Below are 20,284 nucleotides of genomic sequence, written 5' to 3'. Positions count from 1 at the left end.
ATGACGACCTTTACCCCAGTCCTCCAGCCCTTCTATTCTATCATTTACTTTCCTTACTTTTGATCAAAAGCACTTTACTTTCCTGGATTTATTTAAATAAGATGTCCCCCCCCCCTTCATCTTCCCTTAGAAAATAACCTTTCAATAGAACCCAGTCCTATAGTCTGTTAACCTTGCTCTGACTGAACATGTTCTCTGAGAATCAGTGAATCGGTTAAGCTCTACAAGCACACTTTTCAAAGCTGTGTGAAAACTTATTAAAACGGCATGGGGTGAAACGTTAAATTGTGTCTTTAAAAAAAAAATGTGTATCCTCTTTCTGACTCCTATTCCTCTTGTCATCACCTCCATGTTTTCTTATTGTCTCTTTTGTCTTGAATCTAAATGCAGTGAGCCATACATACACGTCAATATATATATTATATATATTGACTATAATATATATACATAACCTCAATCTGTAGATGTCTGACCCTTCATTTGATTTGTGCACTCTGTTGTTCATCAGTTCCCAGTCTTTGAAAACATATTTTGCTTCGCTTTCATCATTTCACCGTCCGTTGATTTAAATCACGTTTGACCTCATTTACTGCTTTCCCTCTTTCAGCGGGTCTCGTTCTTCAAACGTAACATCAATTAAAGATGGCCGCCCCAGCTTTCTGTTGCCTAGCTGTTTATAGATGTAGAGCAAGGTGCACCTCAAATTCGGAACCCGCCTCCTGACAACACGACTGTGATCGTATGTCTAGAATTCCACGGAACTACAACACCGTGACCCCCCCCACCCTGACAACGCCTGTTGTCGGGGGGGGGGGGGCGTCTTAGGTCACACTGTGTTGTCTCTTTATCTCTCTCTCGTCATCGCTTCGTTGCCGTGGCGGTGGAGCTTTGACTGTTGTTGAACACTGTGTTATTTTCAATAAGCACCATCCATTATTCACTGCGCCGGGCCATAAAACATGCAGGAGGGAGACAGAGCCGAAAGCTCCCCACTAGGGCGAGCGGGCGCAAACAGCACTGGAACAGGCCGCCGCTTTTGAACTCGATTCTTACTCTCCCCATTTATTTATTTTATTTTTTTGGTGTCCTTTTTTAAATCTTTCTTGTTCCTTCTATGTTCTGATTAGTGTTGCTTCTGAAGTTCTTAAAGTTGTTCCTCTCCTCCTACAAGGTCTCTCACTCTCCTGTCTTACAGATATTTGGCCAAACAATCGACTTGTTGATGTAGAGGAAGAAAGGGTAGCTTCTCTTTTCATTACATTTCTACTTGAGAGAGCTTTCTTCATCGCAGCCAGCCACTAGCAGTCGATACAGACGGACCCTCAATCCGAAACACATCGGGAACAGTTACAACACTGCATTCACATGTGGTTCATCAGTCTTTGTGTGGATATTTCTTTTTGTTATATCCAGTCCTCGCCTCGCGGGTGTACAGTTGTGTGTTTGTAACGTGTTTTAGGATTTCTACATGTTCACAGTCGGTGTAAACCCACTTTGAAAAAAAAAAAATTCGTTTCTAAAACGGAAAAAAGGACCTTGCATTTCTATGTTGGTACAGTGAGTGCACAACAGGTTCATTTACAAAGCTTCCTCACGTCTGCAGAGGGAAGCTTTTGCAGTATTAACTCCAGGGTCTCACACCTATTCAAGGTTACACAAGGTTACACAGTCTCAAAGTGTCAAAGAAGTTACCTCTGTGAAAGAGTAACCTTTGTGAAATCTCTGTACTCATTCTTTACCCCCCCCCTTTCTCTCTCTGTGTGTGTCTCTATGTAGGAGGTGCTACTGTGCTGCATCCGGGGGTTGAATGGTTTAAGTCCTATGAGATTGTGTTGAAAATATGTATCTTTATTGGAAATACATGTTTTTTTTCTTACATTTACATTTTACATTTAGTCATTTAGCAGACGCTCTTATCCAGAGCGACTTACAGTAAGGCCGAGGCAAGTAGGGTGAAGTGTCTTGCCCAAGGACACAACATCAGTTGGCATGACCGGGAATCGAACTGGCAACCTTTGGATTACTAGCCCGATTTCCTCACCGCTCAGCCACCTGACTCCCTTCTTCTTGAACACACACAGACAAGTTTTTGTACAAGCTTATAGGCTCTACTTCCTTCCTGTTTTTGTACAAGCTTATAGGCTCTACTTCCTTCCTGTTTTTGAAAGTTGTGTGTGCAGCTATGTGAAATCTAACATACCAGCATCAGCTACTGTATACACATTACCACGATAAACAAGCAAACAAACAACATGTAACTGTAAATATATGGGTCTTCGCACAGTATTTCCATGTCGGTATCATGTGATCTTAACGGAAAAATAGAAAACGAGAAAGAAAGACTGAAAAAAACTATATATATGCTTTACAATTCTTTGTCATTAACAATTTGCACTTATTTAAAAAGAGACTTTCTTTTGTGTTCTGGTTTCCTGATCTGTTGTCAGGCAGTGGCTACAAAGCCATGATGTTGTATATTATGTATATGTATTTTTATCCATATGCATATAAATATGTATGTAATTTGCTTGTTGTCTGACAGTTTCTTTAATTGCCTCACCCATTCCCAGTTATTATCCCCGGAAAACCAAACATTGAGATGTCAGGATCCATTGGTGTAAGGCATTTTATATTTGAGAATTCACACTTCTCATCAAGCACAGGCTGTATGAATTGTGCAAATCAATCCCACTTTTCTAAAGTCCTACATTACATAGGCTACTGCCACTTGACTCAACGACTGTGCCAATGACTCCATTTACTCACAATGACTTCCATTTAAGTATTTACACACTGACACATTTAAAAACAACCAACAATCTCCACACACACACGAAACGGTTTTACACCACAACCCCATCACAAATAAACAGCGTATCCGGTCCTCCTCGTACATCTCCGCGTGTCTCAGTGTGTGAAGTTATAGACGCAAAGCTAGCCTCCATGCTGTGCAGCAGTAGCCCAGACACAGCTCTCCACTCAGCCATTGGCAGCAAAGACCCTGTGTGGGGCACTTCCCTTGCCGAGCAGGGACAATTGACTGCAGGGTGCCAATTAAAATGATTGGCGCCTTTATTTGAGAAAGAGGAGAGGCAAGAGGGCCGGTAGAAAGGAGAACATATGGGTGGCCTGTTTTGGAAGGAGGAGGAGAAACGGAGAGAGTAAAATTATCTCCTTGACCATAGAGGGGCGAAAAACAGAGCGGATAAAAAGGGGTTTAGATTTAGTCTGGATGCAACAGGCACAGGTATGGATGAACTGGCAGGTGTGATGGAAAATGCTGTCCGATCTCTGAGGAGGCCTATTTGTGTGTAGTTTTGTGTGTTTCTGTGTGGGTGTAAATCGTTTTTGCCTGATTATTATTCTTCACAACTCAGGATGTAAAACAACGAGTCTCTCCAAACTGTTTTGTTTAGAAACACTCTTAGAAACACTTTCTTTTTTTGTCTTAAAAAAAAAGACGAAAAACGATAAAAAAGATTTTTTATTTATTACCCAGGATGCCTTTTAGGGGTGCATCTGTGTGTGTGAATGGGAATGTAACAGGGACAGAGAGAGAGAGTGAGAAAAAAGAAAGAATGTCCAGGTGTGCAAGTGTGTGTGTGTGTGTGCGTGCTGTTAGGAGCTCCCGCACCAGCTCTCCCCTGTATGAAGCAGCTCTGGCCCCCACCAGAGGGGCCCCTCTTCTAATTAGGCCTGCTAATTGGGGGCCAGCCAGGCCAGGGACCCCTCCACACCTGCACATGTGACATTTAAAGAGGTGCACAGGGTCAAGGGTCAGCAACGAGGGGGGGGAGGGATTGAAAGTGGGGGGAGAGGGAGGGAGGGGTATAATCAGCTGTCTGTGAACGGCTGGAGCTGGGATGGATCGGGGCTATGGAGGGGGGAAGGGGGGAGTGTGGGGGGCATGGGTAGCGGGCGGGGGGGGGGGAGGAGGCGGGGGCGAGGCCTCCCCCTCAGGGGTTAATTGCCGGATGACCTCAGGGGCTGGACGGCCCAGTGAGGCCCCAGGCCTGCCCCGCTTTTTCTCAGGCCTCACGGCTGACATGACAGCCGCTTGTTTTGACATACTTCACACAAATCGGACTCAGTCCTGCTAAAGGTCCGGACCGTTGCATTCCTCAGAGCTGGCCAGCCCCTGCGAATCTCCCCGTGGCTGAGCAGTGGGAGGGAGGACTGGGAGACCAAGGGATCTTAGGACCAGCGTATTTAGGTGTTTGATGTAAGCTCTACCTCCTTTTTAGAAATGATTACACTTTATTTTGAGGACAGACAAGTGAGGACAGTGGAGGGCCTCAACAGGAACTGAGATTTTAAATCCTGGAGCTGAACCCCACTTAGCCCTCCTTTGCAGAAAACACAACACAGGTTTTTCCAAAGCCTGGAAAAGGGTGAAAGAAACAGTTGTTTGTTTTGTTTAGAAGAGAAAAGAGAATCTGGGGAGGTGTTGTCTGAGAACTCCTTCACCATGGAGACCTATTCATCTTACCAAAGCAGGAAGTGTTGAGGAAGTGAAGTGGGGGTCAAAGTGCAAGGAAGTAGACAACAAAGTTGCCCTTGTGTTGAATTGTGGAGGGCACTGAATACCTGCAAACTCCCATGTTGCCAGATCTGCGTTTCTTCTTTTTCCAACTGAAAACAGACTTCATTTAGGGTCTTCTTCTATTGCTGCAGCCGAAGGTCATTCTTCAAAACCAATAATGATTGACTGTACATAAAATCAACACGTATAAATCTATAATTTATTATTACAGTTTTTCTCGATTGGTTACACACATTTTCTGAATGCATACCTCATACTCTCAGAACTCTACACACAAATAAAAAAAACACACACACAATGGGCAAAACCCCTCACTTCTCCTGCAAAATTAAACTTTACATTCAAAATGTTATTTAATCTCAAAATAGTATTTTGTTTTCAAATGACAAACACAAACCATCATATGAATAGACATTTATAAGAACCATTTGAACACTGATGTGCTCAATGTAAAACACTATGATGAATGGAAAACACTTCTTCTTCATTCATCATAGTGAGTTAGGCCTTTTTTTTGTTCAGTGTTACACTTACTACAGACAGTACATACATAAGTGTGTTGTAAAATATTTTAGAATATTGTTTTTATACTCAGAACACAGAAATACACGGTAACAAATATATTTTACGTATTTTTCCCAGAAAAACAATGTACACAGTGTACATCCCAACCAACACAAAGTTGCACATACAGTGCTCTACATACAAAACAACATCATCATTTACTTTATAGTGTACACAGTTACATTATTATTATTTTTCTTTGTATTTGCCGTAATGTTATGGCGTTATTTTCTAGGACCATGTTCATGATTTCAGTTTCCTGTTCAGGAGACAGAAGATGTTCCCGACCACCTTGTGTTGGTAATCTTTCAGTTCTGCCAAACAAATAGTAAAATACTGTAAATACTGTGTAGGAATACAAAGTAGGAATACATTTCCCAAATACTTGAAACATACTTTATTTTTACAGTCCTACAGAACAGTCCACAGGCAATACTGTACTACTGGTCTACATGGTCAACCAAAGCGGCTCGGATCTCATCAGAGATTATGGTCCTTGGCCTTCCCCATCCTCGTCCTCCCTGTCCTCCTCCTCTTACTCTCACTCCTCTGCCTCTGTTTCCAATGTTGGCATCCATTGCTCAAAAACAGAAGAGGTCACTTGTTGCCCTTTTATGCTAAAGCTCTGATTGCTAATTGTAAAACTGTGTGACAGGTGTTTGTCCTTGCGATGAGTCAGAGTGCGTATTTGAATGGCAGTGTGTTCCTTGTGAAAACAAAAGATTTTCTTCATGAAAATTGTGCCAAATGCAGAGAATTGTGTGTAGTGTTTTGAAAAAAAGTGTGTTTTAGAACTGCAATTTGAGTGTAAAGCAGGAATTGTGCTTGTAGTTTAGCAGAATTGGTTCATGGGGTTGGTGCATGAGTTACATGTTGTGGTCATTGTGTCTCAAGTACCAGTATTTGTGTGTAAACAATTGAGAAAAACTGTAAAAGGAACAATATCAGGTCTTGCTGATGTAGCTACACGATTGAGAACGGTCTTAGGTGGTCCATGGTTCTTTTTGTTAACCCCCCTCCCCCCAAAAAATCACATTATCCCCCACGCAACGGCCCTCTTTTTGGAATCCTTTCCCCGGTTTTTTCAATCAACAGTCCTTTCAGGGCTCCTGAAGCAAACCTTTAGGAGAGACCTTGGGAGAAGGAAGGAGGAAAGATAAGATGACTTATTGTACCACTGCACCGTCCTCCTCAAGTGTGTGCATCAGCGTGATAAGTGAGGAATGCCAACAGTCTCCCCCTTTCTACAGCGGAGGACACCCTGACACCCCCCCCCCCCCCCCACCACACACACACACACACACACATACCACACACACACACACCACACACACACACACACACACACACACACTCTCTCACACACACCCACACACACACACACACCTATCGACCTCAATTTGTGCCTGTACTCTTTCTTTTTCCTCTCAAGGACAGCTCCTCTCTTTTCTCGTTGTGCCTGCGGTCTTTTCCTTCACAGACGAAAGACGGGGGGAACTTATGTCTTTTTTACCTTCTTCTATTCTCTGTTGTAAATTAACCTCGGATTATATTGGTTGGCTGGCCGATGTGTGTGTGTGTCTGCGTGTGTATTGTGTGTGTCGCATGTGTGTCGCACGTAAATGCCGGGCATCCAAAAATTGAGTAAACACGGTTGGTTTTCAGCCGAGGCGGATCTGGGCTGAGGTTTGTTGGGTTGTTAAAATGTCCTTGGCCTCGCTACATACGCTTTTGTCTTCAACACACAAGGATGGGGGCTGACCCTTTCCATCTCTTCCCAGCTTTCATGCTGAGAAAAGTTTGATGTACTCTCTCCTCCCCCCTGAAGATTGTCACCTAGTTCTCCATTTGAAAAAGACTTGACCCCGCCCCCTCTGTTTGCGTCTATATCTGTTGTCAGGTGTGGAACTCTATTGCCCCAATCAGAAAGTCATGTCAGACGTCTAACTTAATGCCACTCCCCCCCCCCCCCCCCCCACACTCCCACCGTGACCCCTACTATGACCCCTGGAGTGACCAGCAGTCTATCAGGGTGACATTATGGGGGCATAGGTGGGTATTTAACGGCTTAGGGGTGACACATGCCCCCCTCCTCCCCCTTGGGTCCATTCACACACACATACCCTGGCGTAAAGAGCTGGGGCCCCAGCAGGCACTGCTTGACCCCCACACCCCTGGGGTCACAGGGCTGTGGCCTCATTAGTGCCGGGGGGGTCGTCACCTCTGCCTGGCCTGTCACACGCTTGGACTCAACCCCAGACCAGGACCACACTGGAGCGATGGTCTTCAGCCTGAACGCCACCTCACCTGACCCCCTCCCTTCCACCCCCCTTCTCCTCACATGACTTCATCCCTGCCACCCCGTCAGATCGAAGGAAGATGTGGACAAATGGATGAAAAGTGTTTAGACGTAAACGACATCCTGCTCAATTCAAATTTGGTTCTTGGATTTAGTCGGTTGAGAGGAAGGCAACACGAAACACAAATATACACACACACACACACACACAACTGGAAACCATAACTTTTGTGTGGGAAAGAGAGAGAGAGGGAGAGAGAGAGGGAGAAAGAGGGAGAGAGAGAGAGAGAGGGAGATAGACGGAGAGAGAGAGAGGGAGAGAGAGAGAAGGAGAGAGAGAGAGAAAGAGAGAGGGGTTGAATGTGGGGGAGCTGATGATGGGTGAGAGGGAGAAGGGAGGAGGGGGGGGTGTTGTTGGGGTTCGAGGGGGCTCTGCCCTTTTGAACGGACGTGTGAACAAAAGCCTGTTCAAACTGTCGGCCCCAAAGCCTGGGGTGTTTATGGCTCTTGTATCTATGACCAACCAATCAAGGGCCCCACCCTGCTCCGGCCCCCTCCAGCCGCCTCGGCTGATTGGGAACAGCAAATTAAGGACTCGTCCATCTGGGTGTGTTGACCAATTACAGAGAGAGGCTGTCAGGACCGATTAGCAGCCACGGGGAAGGGGTTGCGTACGATGGGGCCTTCTGAGAATGGAGGGAGGTGGAGGGAGGGAGGTGGAGGGAGAGAGGGAGGTGGAGGGAGGTGGAGGGAGGGAGGGAGGTGGAGGGAGGTGGAGGGAGGGAGGGAGGTGGAGGGAGGTGGAGGGAGGGAGGGAGGTGGAGGGAGGTGGAGGGAGGTGGAGGGAGGGAGGGAGGTGGAGGGAGGTGGAGGGAGGTGGAGGGAGGGAGGTGGAGGGAGGGAGGTGGAGGGAGATAGGGAGGTGGAGGGAGGTGGAGGGAGGGAGGGAGGTGGAGGGAGGTGGAGGGAGGGAGGGAGGTGGAGGGAGAGAGGGAGGTGGAGGGAGGTGGAGGGAGAGAGGGAGGTGGAGGGAGGTGGAGGGAGAGAGGGAGGTGGAGGGAGAGAGGGAGGTGGAGGGAGGTGGAGGGAGGTGGAGGGAGGGAGGGAGGTGGAGGGAGAGAGGGAGGTGGAGGGAGGTGGAGGGAGAGAGGGAGGTGGAGGGAGGTGGAGGGAGGTGGAGGGAGGGAGGGAGGTGGAGGGAGAGAGGGAGGTGGAGGGAGGTGGAGGGAGAGAGGGAGGTGGAGGGAGAGAGGGAGGTGGCGGGAGATAGGGAGGTGGAGGGAGGTGGAGGGAGGTGGAGGGAGGGAGGTGGAGGGAGAGAGGGAGGTGGAGAGAGGGTTGTAGAGCTGGAGGGAGGGTGAGATGGAGGGACGGTTGGAGGGATGGAGGAAGGGAGAGTGAGATAGAGAGAGGGATGTGGGGGGGGGGGGTAGAGAGAGAAACATGATAGACTTTGATATGATTTTGTCCTCATGAACGGTTTCACCGATGTGTTATATGGCACTTGGTAGCAGCACTTGATTGTTGGTGTGTTGGCGTACCCCGGAAAGGTGCTATGAGTTCTGGGAGGCCAGGAAGTCACGATACGGGTCTCCATCTCGCTCTCCCTCTTGTTAGTGTGCCCGTTTCATCGTGGTAAACAACTCATGGCGTCATCAGCGGCGACTGAGCATGAGTGGACTTTTTCAGCTCCAAATAAAGTGGTCATGTAAGCGATATGAACCACCGAGTCACTGTGCCATCCTGTCGGTGCGGCCCATTGTTGCTGCTCATTGGCACCAACAGTGATTTCCTATGGTAGTTTTTTTCTCCGTCCAGCCTCTCTCTCCTTCTCCCTCTCTCTCCCTCTCACTTTGGGGGCTCAACAAAAGGAACATCATTAACTTTTTGCTCCATCGGAATGCTGAAAGACCCGGTCGACCACAACTCCCCCTTTCTCCCTCCCTCCCTCCACCCCTCACCCCTCCCTCCCTCCCTCCCTCCACCCCTCACCCCTCCCTCCCTCCCTCCACCCCTCACCCCTCCCTCCCTCCCTCCCTCCACCCCTCATCCCTCCCTCCTGATCCGAGCAGCCCGCCTTTCTTTTGCTCCCCCCCCCCCCCGCCCCCCCTCCTTTTTTTCCGGGGCTCCAATTTGCGAAGGCCAGGTGTGCCTGGACCGGGGGAGGGGGGGGGGGAGCGGAGAGGGAGGGAGGGAGGGAGGGGGGGGGGGGGGTAGAGAGTGGAGGGAGGGCAACACAAAGGCCTCCTCCACAGCCAGGCGTTCCTGAGGGCATTGGTGCGGACCGTTCTCGGGACGGGGTGACAGCGCCACTTCAGCCACTGCCAGGACGGGGTCCGAGGGGGGGGGGGGGGGGGCAGGAGGAACCCAGGAGTAGGATGGGGGAGTTGTGGAGGAGGGAGGGAGGAAGCAGTGGACAGTGGAGTGGACCACTGGAACAGCGGTGGGGGTGGCAGGATCTAGTTGGGGGGGGGGAGGTTGGGGGGCAGCTCCACTGCGTAGAGGAGGGGCGATAGCAGGAGTAATTGGGTCTAATTGAATTGGATGTGCTGATCAGAGGGGAAGCGCTGGAAGTAATGGGAGTTGTCGCAGCAGATAAGGGCCGGCCGGCCTGGAGTGTCCGCCTCATGTGACAGACTGTAACATAGCCTGCCAGAGGCCAGAGGGCCCCATTGTCCCCGGCACAAAGGGAGGCTAGCGGAGCTGGCGGTTACAGAGAGGAAGGTGGGGAGGGAGGAGGAGGGAGATGGAGGAGGAGAATTAGGGGTGAGGGGTGAGGAGTGAGAGAGGAGGAGAAGAGCGAGGAGAGAAGCCAGAGGAGAGACAAGCGGAGGAGGAGAAGGACCAGGGAGACTACATTTACTGTTCACCTTTAAAAAGAAAAAGAAAAAAGGCAGACACTTATAGACATACATAGGAAGGAGAGAGAAAAATGGAAGAGAGAGAGAGAGGCAGCGGGTCTCTCCCGAGCCTGCAGCAGTCCAATTAGAGGAGAATTCACCCAGTACACATCTGAGGCCCTTGAAGCCGTGCGGTCAGTTGGTGCTGTTCTCTTTAGAGAGACTCACAGGGAGGAGGCAGGGAAGGGTTGTCAGCATGTTGAATGAAGGAAGGGGGGGTATATGTGTGTGTGTCTGTGTGTTTCCTTGTGAGTATGGGTTTGTATTAATCTGTGAGTGTGTGTATGTTTGCACGTATTTTTCCCCCCTTAATCTGTGTTCATATGTGTGTGTGTGTGTAATAGAGCGGATTGTACGCGTAGCACCAGGACACGCAGATGTGTGAGTGTGTAAGGCTAAGCCCTGGCTGGGCCTGCTGTGAGAGGTCGTGACCTTTACAGAATCGGTGCTCCTGCATGTCAGAACTAATGGAGGTCAGGTCCCACCAGCTGCACTGAGAAAGAGGGGGAGAGAGAGGGGGCGAGAGAGGGGCATCGGGAGAGAGAGAGAGGGAGAGAGAGAGAGGGGGAGAGAGAGAGAGGAGGAGAGAGAGAGGGGGAGAGAGAGGGTGAGAGAGAGAGGGAGAGCGAGGGGGAGAGAGAGGGGGGGAGAGAGAGAGATGGGGGAAAGGGAGAGGGAGAGCGAGGGGGAGAGAGAGAGAGGGGGAGAGAGAGAGTGAGAGAGAGAGGGAGAGCGAGGGGGAGAGAGAGGGGGGGGGAGAGAGAGAGAGAGGGGGGGGGAAAGGGAGAGGGAGAGCAAGGGGAGAGAGAGAGAGAGGGGGAGAGAGAAAGGGGGAGAGAGAGGGGGAGAGAGAAGACGGTGACAGAGAAGGTGAGAAGGAGAGAGAAAGAGAGAGGTCGAGAGCGTGTGAAAACAAGAGAGAGGAAGGGGAACTCGAGGTGGATAAACTCGGTGGGAGGAGAGAAAAAAAAAGAAGAAAGGGGGAGACGAGGAGAAGGACAGGATGTGAGGGAGAGACAGACAGAAGGGGAGGGAGAGACAGACAGGATGTGAGGGAGAGACAGACAGAAGGGGAGGGAGAGAGACAGGATGTGAGGGAGAGACAGACAGGATGTGAGGGAGAGACAGACAGAAGGGGAGGGAGAGACAGACAGGATGTGAAGGAGAGACAGACAGGATGTGAGGGAGAGACAGACAGAAGGGGAGGGAGAGACAGACAGGATGTGAGGGAGAGACAGACAGAAGGGGAGGGAGAGACAGACAGGATGTGAGGGAGAGACAGACAGAAGGGGAGGGAGCAGGACGGGAGGGGGAGAAACGGCAAAAAAAGAAGGATGGAGAGCGAGGGATGGGAGGAGTGAAGGAGGGGAAAGGGATGGGGCTCCAACCGAGCCTCCTCAGCTGGGCAGGGTTTCAGGGGAACGGGGGGCGGACAGTCCCACAGACTCTGCAGTGGGAGAGGAGCTGTTTGGAAGAGAGGGAGGAGAGGGGGAGGAGAGGGGGAGGTAAAAAAAAAAGTGCACGAGTAGTGCACATGGCCGTGGGGGCTCGCCACAGGTGCATGCAGGGTGTATGGTGAGTAGTCTTGCTCTCTATCCTTGCCACCAGACTTCTCCTGCTGCTGTTCGTAGGCCTTTTGTTCGGGTGTGATTGTGTGTGATTAACTGGAGGGATGATGGAAGGCATCGCTCAGCAGTTATAGCTATGGAACAGGCTTGCCATAGAGTGGTCAGGGTCGGAGCTCTGATTGGTGGATTTGGACCAATGGCCGGCCAGGGTTTTGCTGTGGTATCAATCAGAATGTGGCTGTGTATACCCTATCACCTGGCATCAGGAAGGGGAAAAGGAGGCAGAGAGCATACAAGAAAGAAAGAAAGAAAGAAAGAAAGAAAGACTGAGACATGTTAAAAGAAGATGGATAGGAAATAAACGGAAATAAAGCCGATTTGAGAAGGATAGTTTACGGGATAGACTGTGTGTGTGTATGTGTGTGTGCACAGCAGGTTTAAATCCAGCTTTGTAAGAGACCTTGATTAAGATATCCTCCTGCTGCTGTGTCTCATCTCGATAGCGGCGCGACCTTTCGACCCCGCTTCACACAGATCAGCTGACCTGCATGTGCGTGTGGGAGAAACGGTCAGACGGAGAGAGAACGTGTGCACGTGTTCGCCACAGACGACGTCATCCACGACCGAAAGTCAGTCTCTGTCATCTACCATCCTGTTGTAAAGAAGCTCGATCTTGACGCGAGAGATCACGTCCACCAGCGCCAGCTAAACCAGACGGCCTTCCAGCCAGCCAACCTTCCTCTCTGTCTGTCAGACAGGCCCGTTGTCCTGCCAAAACTGTCTGCTGATTGTGCCTCTCAGTTCCCTCTGCCCACTGTGCCCAGAGTCCCTGCTTCCTCTGCCATTATCCCCCTCAGACGGCCACCATCGGCCTGTGCCACTTCGTACCGGTACGGCAGGCTGCCTCCACTGTGATGTCATCACCGTGAGACGGTGATGTAGCCGGAGTCTGGTTGTCACGGACGGGGAGAGAACATGTTCGACGTGTCGCATTTGCGAATGCTACAAAATACACGGTTTCAATTAAACTGTCCTCTTATTAGGGGATAAATATATTCACATATTACATTCCGGCAATCAGTTGAAGGAGATTGATGGTACAGCTACAAAATTCACATGCAGTTTTCTATAGCGTTCACACAAGCCACTCTGGGCTGTCCACTAAAGGACTGAGAGAAAGCAACAGGTGGATGTCCAAAGAGTTGGGGCACCCCCTACAGGATCCACTGAGGAATAACAGCTCAAGTCTGGAGACTGAAGCAGGCAAGATCAAATGTACCTGTACAGCATCAAGGAAAGACCTATTAATTCATCCACTTATTCAGATTATTGCTTAGTGCAACCCTCAAAACTGTCCAAAGGAATCCAGCTAAATGTAGCTCAGGCAGTCTGAGTCATTAACATGTATTTTCAGCTTCGAAGGGGGAGTCACGCCCAAGGCTTGGCTAATGAGAGTGCCGCGTGTATGCATGTGTGTAGGAGTGGATGTGTGTGTGTGTATTAGCGCATGTGTGTGTGTATGAGTGCATGTGTGTGTGTGTATGTCTGCCGGAAGGATTTTGGAGTTCTGCAAGTGATCTCCTTCTGTTTACGATTGAAAATACCCAACGAGTTTGTATTTGTTTAGACAATAAAGACAGCGATGCGTAAACAGCGTGAAAGAGATAGAAACAAGGGGGAGAGAGAGCGAGAGAGGGTGAAGGAGAGAGAAAAAGAGAGTCTGGTTGAAAAGAAGATGGCCTCGCGGCAGCGTTCTAGTTTGTTCTTGTTTTCACAGCATAGTGAAGTCATTGAGGGGCCGGTCATGTCTGCAAGGCTGCTCTGTCACTTCCCATCCCATCTCCACCCTCTCTCATCCCATTTCCTCCCTCCCTCTCTCTCTCCCTATACTGTACTAGATGAACTCCCATGACTAAAGTCAGAATGTTGCTAAAGATGTTACCCAGCATGCTCCTTCTCCACCCGTTTGCTTACAATATAAACGTTGGTTTCTTCCTAGTCTCCTTGTCTTGTCTTCCGCTCTTCCTCTAAAAACATCTCTGTGACCTATTCCCCTCTTTGGTAACCCCCCCCTGGTTTCTTCAAGAACTTCCATTTGCAGCTACTTAAAAACCCCTCTCCTGCATTATCTTCAGCTTGTCCCCAACTCTCCGTGTGAGTCACTTGTCTTGTGGCTTCTCCTGCTCCAGAGTTCACAACCCTTGTTGACCCGGGATTGACCCTTGCAGGGTAGTCTCTATATGAGCTGCAGCTGTGGTACTGCCAAAATCCCGGATAATCCTATCACAGTCATTAGTGAGGGGCAGGGCTGGGCAGGTGAGTGTGGGTGTGTGTGCGCACATGCGCAATACACTGTGACTTAGACTTGTAAAGAAACTGCATAGGGCATGCAGTGGGTGTGGACGTGTTTATGGTTTTGACAGCTTTCATACAGCTGATAGTAAGGGTAGGCTACCTCCCTTGAAGTGGGTAATAGCCTATGGCCAGTGTACGACTACTTTACTCGGTCTATTAAACGACCTTGTTGTCAGTACAGCTGTTGGCAACAGTCGTATATCCGTGTGGCAGTTGGAAAAAGCAGACGGTCTCTAGACCAACTCGTAAACACAGATGCCGGGCCATGTGAAATTGAGGCATCAGATCATCGTCCCTAAACCCAGCTAGCTTGGTATTATTTCTGCGCATTAGTACACTGACTGATGAGCACAGCTGTAGCCAAGCCACTGCTGCCCACACAGGCCCCTCCCTCTCCTCTCCTAGTTGGTTCAGTTTGACAACTGTTTTTTTTATTTATTAAGAAACGTACGTAACAATAAGACGTACCTCTGGTTTGAACTATTTTATGTCCAAACAATTTTTTTTCCGCCATGAGTCATTTACAGAAACGGAACATGAAAAAGGCGTAGCCTACAGTATTGCACGATTCATTTTTTAGACTAGTCTACAATTTCTATCTGAAATGCTACATGTGAAGTCTATCAAACAAATAACTTGATTAATAAAATGCTGCGCAAAAGCTAAAGGCTGAACCTTTAATGAAATCCAACTTCAAATTGTATGTGATATACTTGTTAATGATTATTATAAGCATAAAACATAACTTTGTATCAGTCAGGATGGCCGAGCGGTCTAAGGCGCTGCGTTCAGGTCGCAGTCTCCTCTGGAGGCGTGGGTTCAAATCCCACTTCTGACAACCCTTTTGTGTTGTTAAAAAAACCTGTATCACATTAATCATTATTTATGTTCAACAAAGGAAGTTTTGTTTGGATTACTTGAATTAACTGTGTGTCTTAATGTATGCTGTCCATTGTATACCCATACCCTTTGATACAGGATATGCCATTTCTTCTCCCTGGGTAGATAGCCCTTCCCCGGTAGGCCCGGCCCCAGTGCTGGCAAACTTCCTGAGGCGAGACATCCAATCAGAGTCTGCCATCCCTTTGTGAGATTTTGAAGACTTTGCCTTTGGTGAAATAACTGCTTTTCAGTCAAGATCCTTGTGTTGATTTGAACATTTATTGATTACCAGACACAGTGCAGGGGCGGACCTAGAGATTTTCATTCGGGCTGGCAGTGCAGTGGCAGAAGGAAGTTGTTGGATGGCCTCATGGAGGCCAATCAAAACCCAAAGTAGGGGGTACAGTACTCCCTACATACAAGATTAGGCTATAACATTGTAGGTTAAATTACACTAATATTAATATTATTTATTGAAATAATCTGTAATGTACAAATTATATTTTTCCATGGGAAGATTGGCCACCCCTTAGATCCGCCACGAAATTAGGTTTTCTATCTAGGGGAAGCACTCCCTGCCTCTAAACATTAGCAAGCAACATTAAGCAGGGAGAAAATAAACTAAATTGTTCCTGATGGACAGTAACATACAGAGAACACAAGGGAGACGAGGATGTTGAATCATACAACAGTCGGCATTAATATCGTCGCCTGTTCCGACATAAGCTTGAGGTAGGCTACAGTTAAGTGCTGCCCGAATGCCATGCATGAAGTAAGCCTCCCTCATGAACATTTGTTTAAGACATTAAAACAACATGAACACATGGAACTGTGCATATTTATCTATACTAAACAGGTCACCAAAGTGCTTAAAGTTTTAAGGTACAGCATCCTCAAACGGAGTTCAGTTACGTGTTAGCTAGCTACTAGTAGCCTACGCAGCATTAGCAAACTGACATTAACTTACAAGAGATTCCGGTCATATAATAGTTTGTATAGCTAATCCATTGATATGGCAATGATACAAAAGGATAAATGAAGTTTATTTTGAAGTTATGTCAGTAAATGCGTAAATACTGACCATGTCTCATGAGTAGATTTTAAACTTTAGACTAGGGAGTTAGTGGAAAAAAGGACTTTCTTCTTCTTCGCCGTTCGTTCTCGAAGGTTGAAGCTGGGAAGAATTCGCCAATATTATTGGTGCAGAATGTTGAAGCTGGGAAGAATTCACCAATATTATTGGTGCAGAATGTTGGACCCCTCAAGTAGGCTATGATTGGCCTTTATCTTCCAACAATCCTTATATGCCGGACGATAGGGCGTGGGTTCGAATCCCACTTCATCCAAACATTCGTTTTAGCAAAAATCATGCCAATCCGAATTAAGACAGATCTTGAAATCTGGATGCATAGGCCTACTTTGCGTACAGACTACGCCTACATCAAATATCAACAAACGTATTTTTGTGATGTAGCCTATAAGTAGCCTACGACTATAAACTAATTTGGCCAAACAATAATCACATAGGGGGCTTAAATAAATAAATTAATCTACATTTATTTTAAATATAGGCTGGAGAAAATTTAATAAATAATTTCACGGAAATTCTAGCCTACTGATAATCTCGATTTAAGATGTGGGCAAAGCTTTAAGTTTTCCCTCTGTAAACGCCTAAATAGGCTACTCTGTTTTCCATGCAAGCCAAGCAGTGTAACTTCTTAATAATTGTCCACACCTGTTGTCTGCAAGTTCAGATCAATCGTGTATTACGAATACCGTGCTGGGCATTTGTTTGTGGCACAGTTTAGCTTTGATAATGTCCCCTACTAATGCGGTCAGACAGCTATAATATAAAGTGACAATTTCACCTTTACCAGCGTAATTAATAAAGGTCACTCTCACAGGGACAGGCAGACTAGGGTGTGTAGAGCCGCTCCTTAAAGGTGCCCAAACAGAGGGACTCAAGAAGCAGGTTGCTTCTCTGAGAAATCATGACACTAGCCCTACTCATTCTGATCATCATCTCCAAATAATTTGACGCTAAAGTAAATTGCTGTTACCTTATAAGCAAATTAAAACGGGGTATGCTTTAACATACTTTCAAATAATTGCAAAGGGCTTGAATAACCTCAATTACAGCATAGCAGACATTTTCTAGCCTATTCAACTTTTGGATTTAATGCAATCATTATACTAGCCTGCTGGAACAGGTAAATGAGGCTGTTGTTTATATTGTTACTGGTATTTGTTACAGCTTGCTTGCATTATTCATTTTAACAGACAGGGTTGAAGCCAAGGTCTCCGCTGTCAACAGACACGCGCTTTCAATCCCACATGCTGCTGGAAGTAACATTCCCCTTTGTCGAAGTGAAAGATTAATTAAATAGAAGAGGATACAAAAAGAAAAGAAAAAAAGTCATTTTCAGTTCCAATAAACTAGCTTTTTATCCAAGAAAATGGAAGTCATCGCCAAAATCATATTCTGTTGTTTTTAAACAGTGGTTCAATCAGTCACTGATAATGTTTTACTGAGGCCATGCTTTCAATTGAATTAAATTCACCGTCGTTTTGTAAGGACGCCAGGCCCCCCCTACCCCCCCCCCCCCCCCCCACAACAAAAAACATGAATACAAAAAAATCATCCGACGTCTTCCTATTTATAGGCTAGACGTCATCTTGTCAGGATACAGGAGTTTGGGTAAAAATGTGGCACTTTGCACACCAGCCTATCCGTTCAATGTAGGCCTATACACTGACCTCAGTAATTACCTTAATGCTAATTCCGATGTGATGGTCAACCAGCCTAGATTAACGTAAATTCAACAGTCTCACTATCATGAACAATGACTATTCAAAGATATTTAATATGAAACTCAATGAGCTGAATTTCACATTTTAATCACGTGTTACAGCCTACACTGCAGGAGGGTGGACAGTTTATAGATGTTTTCAGTTCCCTTTCTTGTAGCTACACTAGATCCGTTGTCTCTGCGCTTGAGTTTGTTGCGAGCGCATCAGTCAAAAACACTAAGGGAGAGAGACAAAGATAGCGAGAGAAAGAATAACAAAACTTTAGTAGGGTAATTTGTTGTGAAAGTTGTTGTGAAAGTTGTTGTTCATCTTCGAGAGTGTCGGTTAGTCCAGAGGGCAGCCACTCGGAAGTTATGATGTGGACTGGGAGCGAGGACGACATCGCGGCAGGTGAGGCAAACTAACGGAGCAGTGTTGAGCGCATCGATGCTTTGCCATCTCGGTCTCGTGTTCGTGCTGCGTACGTAGAACTTCTCTGTGTAGGCTTTGATCTTGGTGTTGGACATCCATTGGTTCCGTAAGGTGTTTTTCATTTTAAAGATCAACATATTTAAACTATCGCCTGTATTTCTAATAAGATTGTGCCCCATAGTCCATAATTTATCATTGATACAATTAATATTGTATTGTTGGAAAAGGCCATGGATCCTTAATTCGATCAAAATAAATAGTAGCTCAACTTTAATTTGGAATTCCACAGAGTTAATACCAGTTTTTGGGTTTAAAGAAAAAGTCCTACTTAGATGACGTGCTGAGTACGTGGGATTTAATTTCACGTTGCTCCTAAAAGTGAAATATGCTGGCTGCGTGCCAAGCTACGTCTCCCATTTCACTTCCTGTGCACTTAAGACTGATAGCTGGTTCACACTTCCTCTTTGGAGTGACCATGGAGACGAGCAAGTTGAGTCAGTGAAAGTCAGTGAGAGTCATTTGTCTCAGAAGTCTTTGTCTGCTGGTCTCCAAGGGGATATATCATATCAAGTTATATATAATACATAACAAATGCTGTGCATTTTAAGAAGCTATGTCATTCAAATAAATGGATCCATATACTGCTATGTATTCAACAGCCTATGATGAGGAGAGTAGCGGTACTTCTGAAGATGAAGGAGATATCCAGGTAATGATTGTAACAAAGGTATGATAGTTCCCTCAAACAGACGTGAACACTTTTTTGCTTATGTGTGTGTGTGTGTGTGTGTTGGTTGGTTTAATCCATCCTTTAGGTGGAGATTCTGGAGAAGCAGAGGGATGAGGCCAATGAGAAGCTTTCTGAGTTGGAGCAAGGTTTTCTATTATTTTCTATTGTATTCTATTCTATTAAATCGGCATGGCCTCACACTTCTTCTCTCTCCTCCATCTCTTTCACCTCTCTCTCTCTCCTCTCTCTCCCTCTCTCTCTCTCTCTCTCTCTCTCTCTCTCTCTCTCTCTCTCTCTCTCTCTCTCTCTCTCTCTCTCTCTCTCTCTCTCTCTCTCTCTCTCTCTCTCTCTCTCTCTCCCTCTCCTCTCCCTCTCTCTCTCTCTCTCTCTCTCTCTCTCTCTCTCTCTCTCTCTCTCTCTCTCTCTCTCTCTCTCTCTCTCTCTCTCTCTCTCTCTCTCTCTCTCTCTCTCTCTCTCTCTCTCTCCAGTGTCCATTCAGCTGTTGAGGGAGGTGGATGCTCTGGAGACGCAGTTCCAGGTCGAGCGCACCTGCAGGGAGAGTGCCGAGGCTCTGGCCGTCAAGGTGAGTTTGTTTCGGCTCTCCTCACGGGGAGGAGTCACTGCACGAGGAAGTCCTTCTGTGTTGATCCTGTGGCGGGACTCTCCAACCTGCTCCTTTTCACTTCATCACCGTAGCAACACAGTCGTTTTCACTTGTATCGCTAGGTAACTATAGAGAACAAGATTCTGAAGAGGAGGAGTCAGATGTTGATGCCGCTGATCCCTGAGCTGCCAGAGGACATGGCCAACCTGACCTTGGACCTGGGGGCTGACTTTGAGGGTGGTGACCCCGGTTCTGAAGAGGAGGACTGCAGTGAGGAAGACTTGCTGCCTGGCCAGGCACAGATCAATGGTACATTCTGCTTCTACCACAGAGATGTTACAGACATCAGCGCCCAAACACGGTCACATGACCGTGTGGCTTACATGGTGTACATGGTCACATGACCGTGTGGCTTACCTGGTCTACATGGTCACATGACCGTGTGGCTTACCTGGTCTACATGGTCACATGACCATGTGGCCTACACAGTAAACTTACTTCAGTGGTCACTTGAAAACCCATAGCAGATTCAATTATATTACACCGAAAATAAACCCATATTATACCTACATATTCCTACATACATATACATATATATATAAAATGTCTCTCTTTCT

At 47.2% G+C, this 20,284-nt stretch overlaps 1 protein-coding gene and 1 non-coding gene across 2 annotated transcripts in view; both read left to right on the top strand.

Moving 5' to 3' along the window:
- Window positions 1-14,984: 14,984 nt before the first annotated feature.
- On the top strand, window positions 14,985-15,067 carry trnal-cag (transfer RNA leucine (anticodon CAG)). Its single transcript has one exon. It is a non-coding gene; the product is annotated as a tRNA-Leu (tRNA).
- A 2,889-nt stretch (window positions 15,068-17,956) lies between these two features.
- The window catches only part of shtn2 (shootin 2), a 4,919-nt gene continuing 2,591 nt past the window's right edge, over window positions 17,957-20,284 (top strand). The window contains exons 1-5 of the mRNA XM_062449965.1: window positions 17,957-18,312; window positions 18,993-19,042; window positions 19,149-19,209; window positions 19,552-19,646; window positions 19,790-20,062. Coding sequence (XP_062305949.1) covers window positions 18,276-18,312; window positions 18,993-19,042; window positions 19,149-19,209; window positions 19,552-19,646; window positions 19,790-20,062 — 516 coding nt within the window. The 5' untranslated portion in view covers window positions 17,957-18,275. The remainder of the gene's footprint in view (window positions 18,313-18,992; window positions 19,043-19,148; window positions 19,210-19,551; window positions 19,647-19,789; window positions 20,063-20,284) is intronic.

The sequence above is a fragment of the Osmerus eperlanus genome, chromosome 23, assembly GCF_963692335.1.
Source record: "Osmerus eperlanus chromosome 23, fOsmEpe2.1, whole genome shotgun sequence".
Taxonomy (NCBI): Eukaryota; Metazoa; Chordata; class Actinopteri; order Osmeriformes; family Osmeridae; genus Osmerus; species Osmerus eperlanus.
Note: the sequence above shows the minus strand (reverse complement) of the source record. Positions and strands in the feature narration are given on the sequence as shown.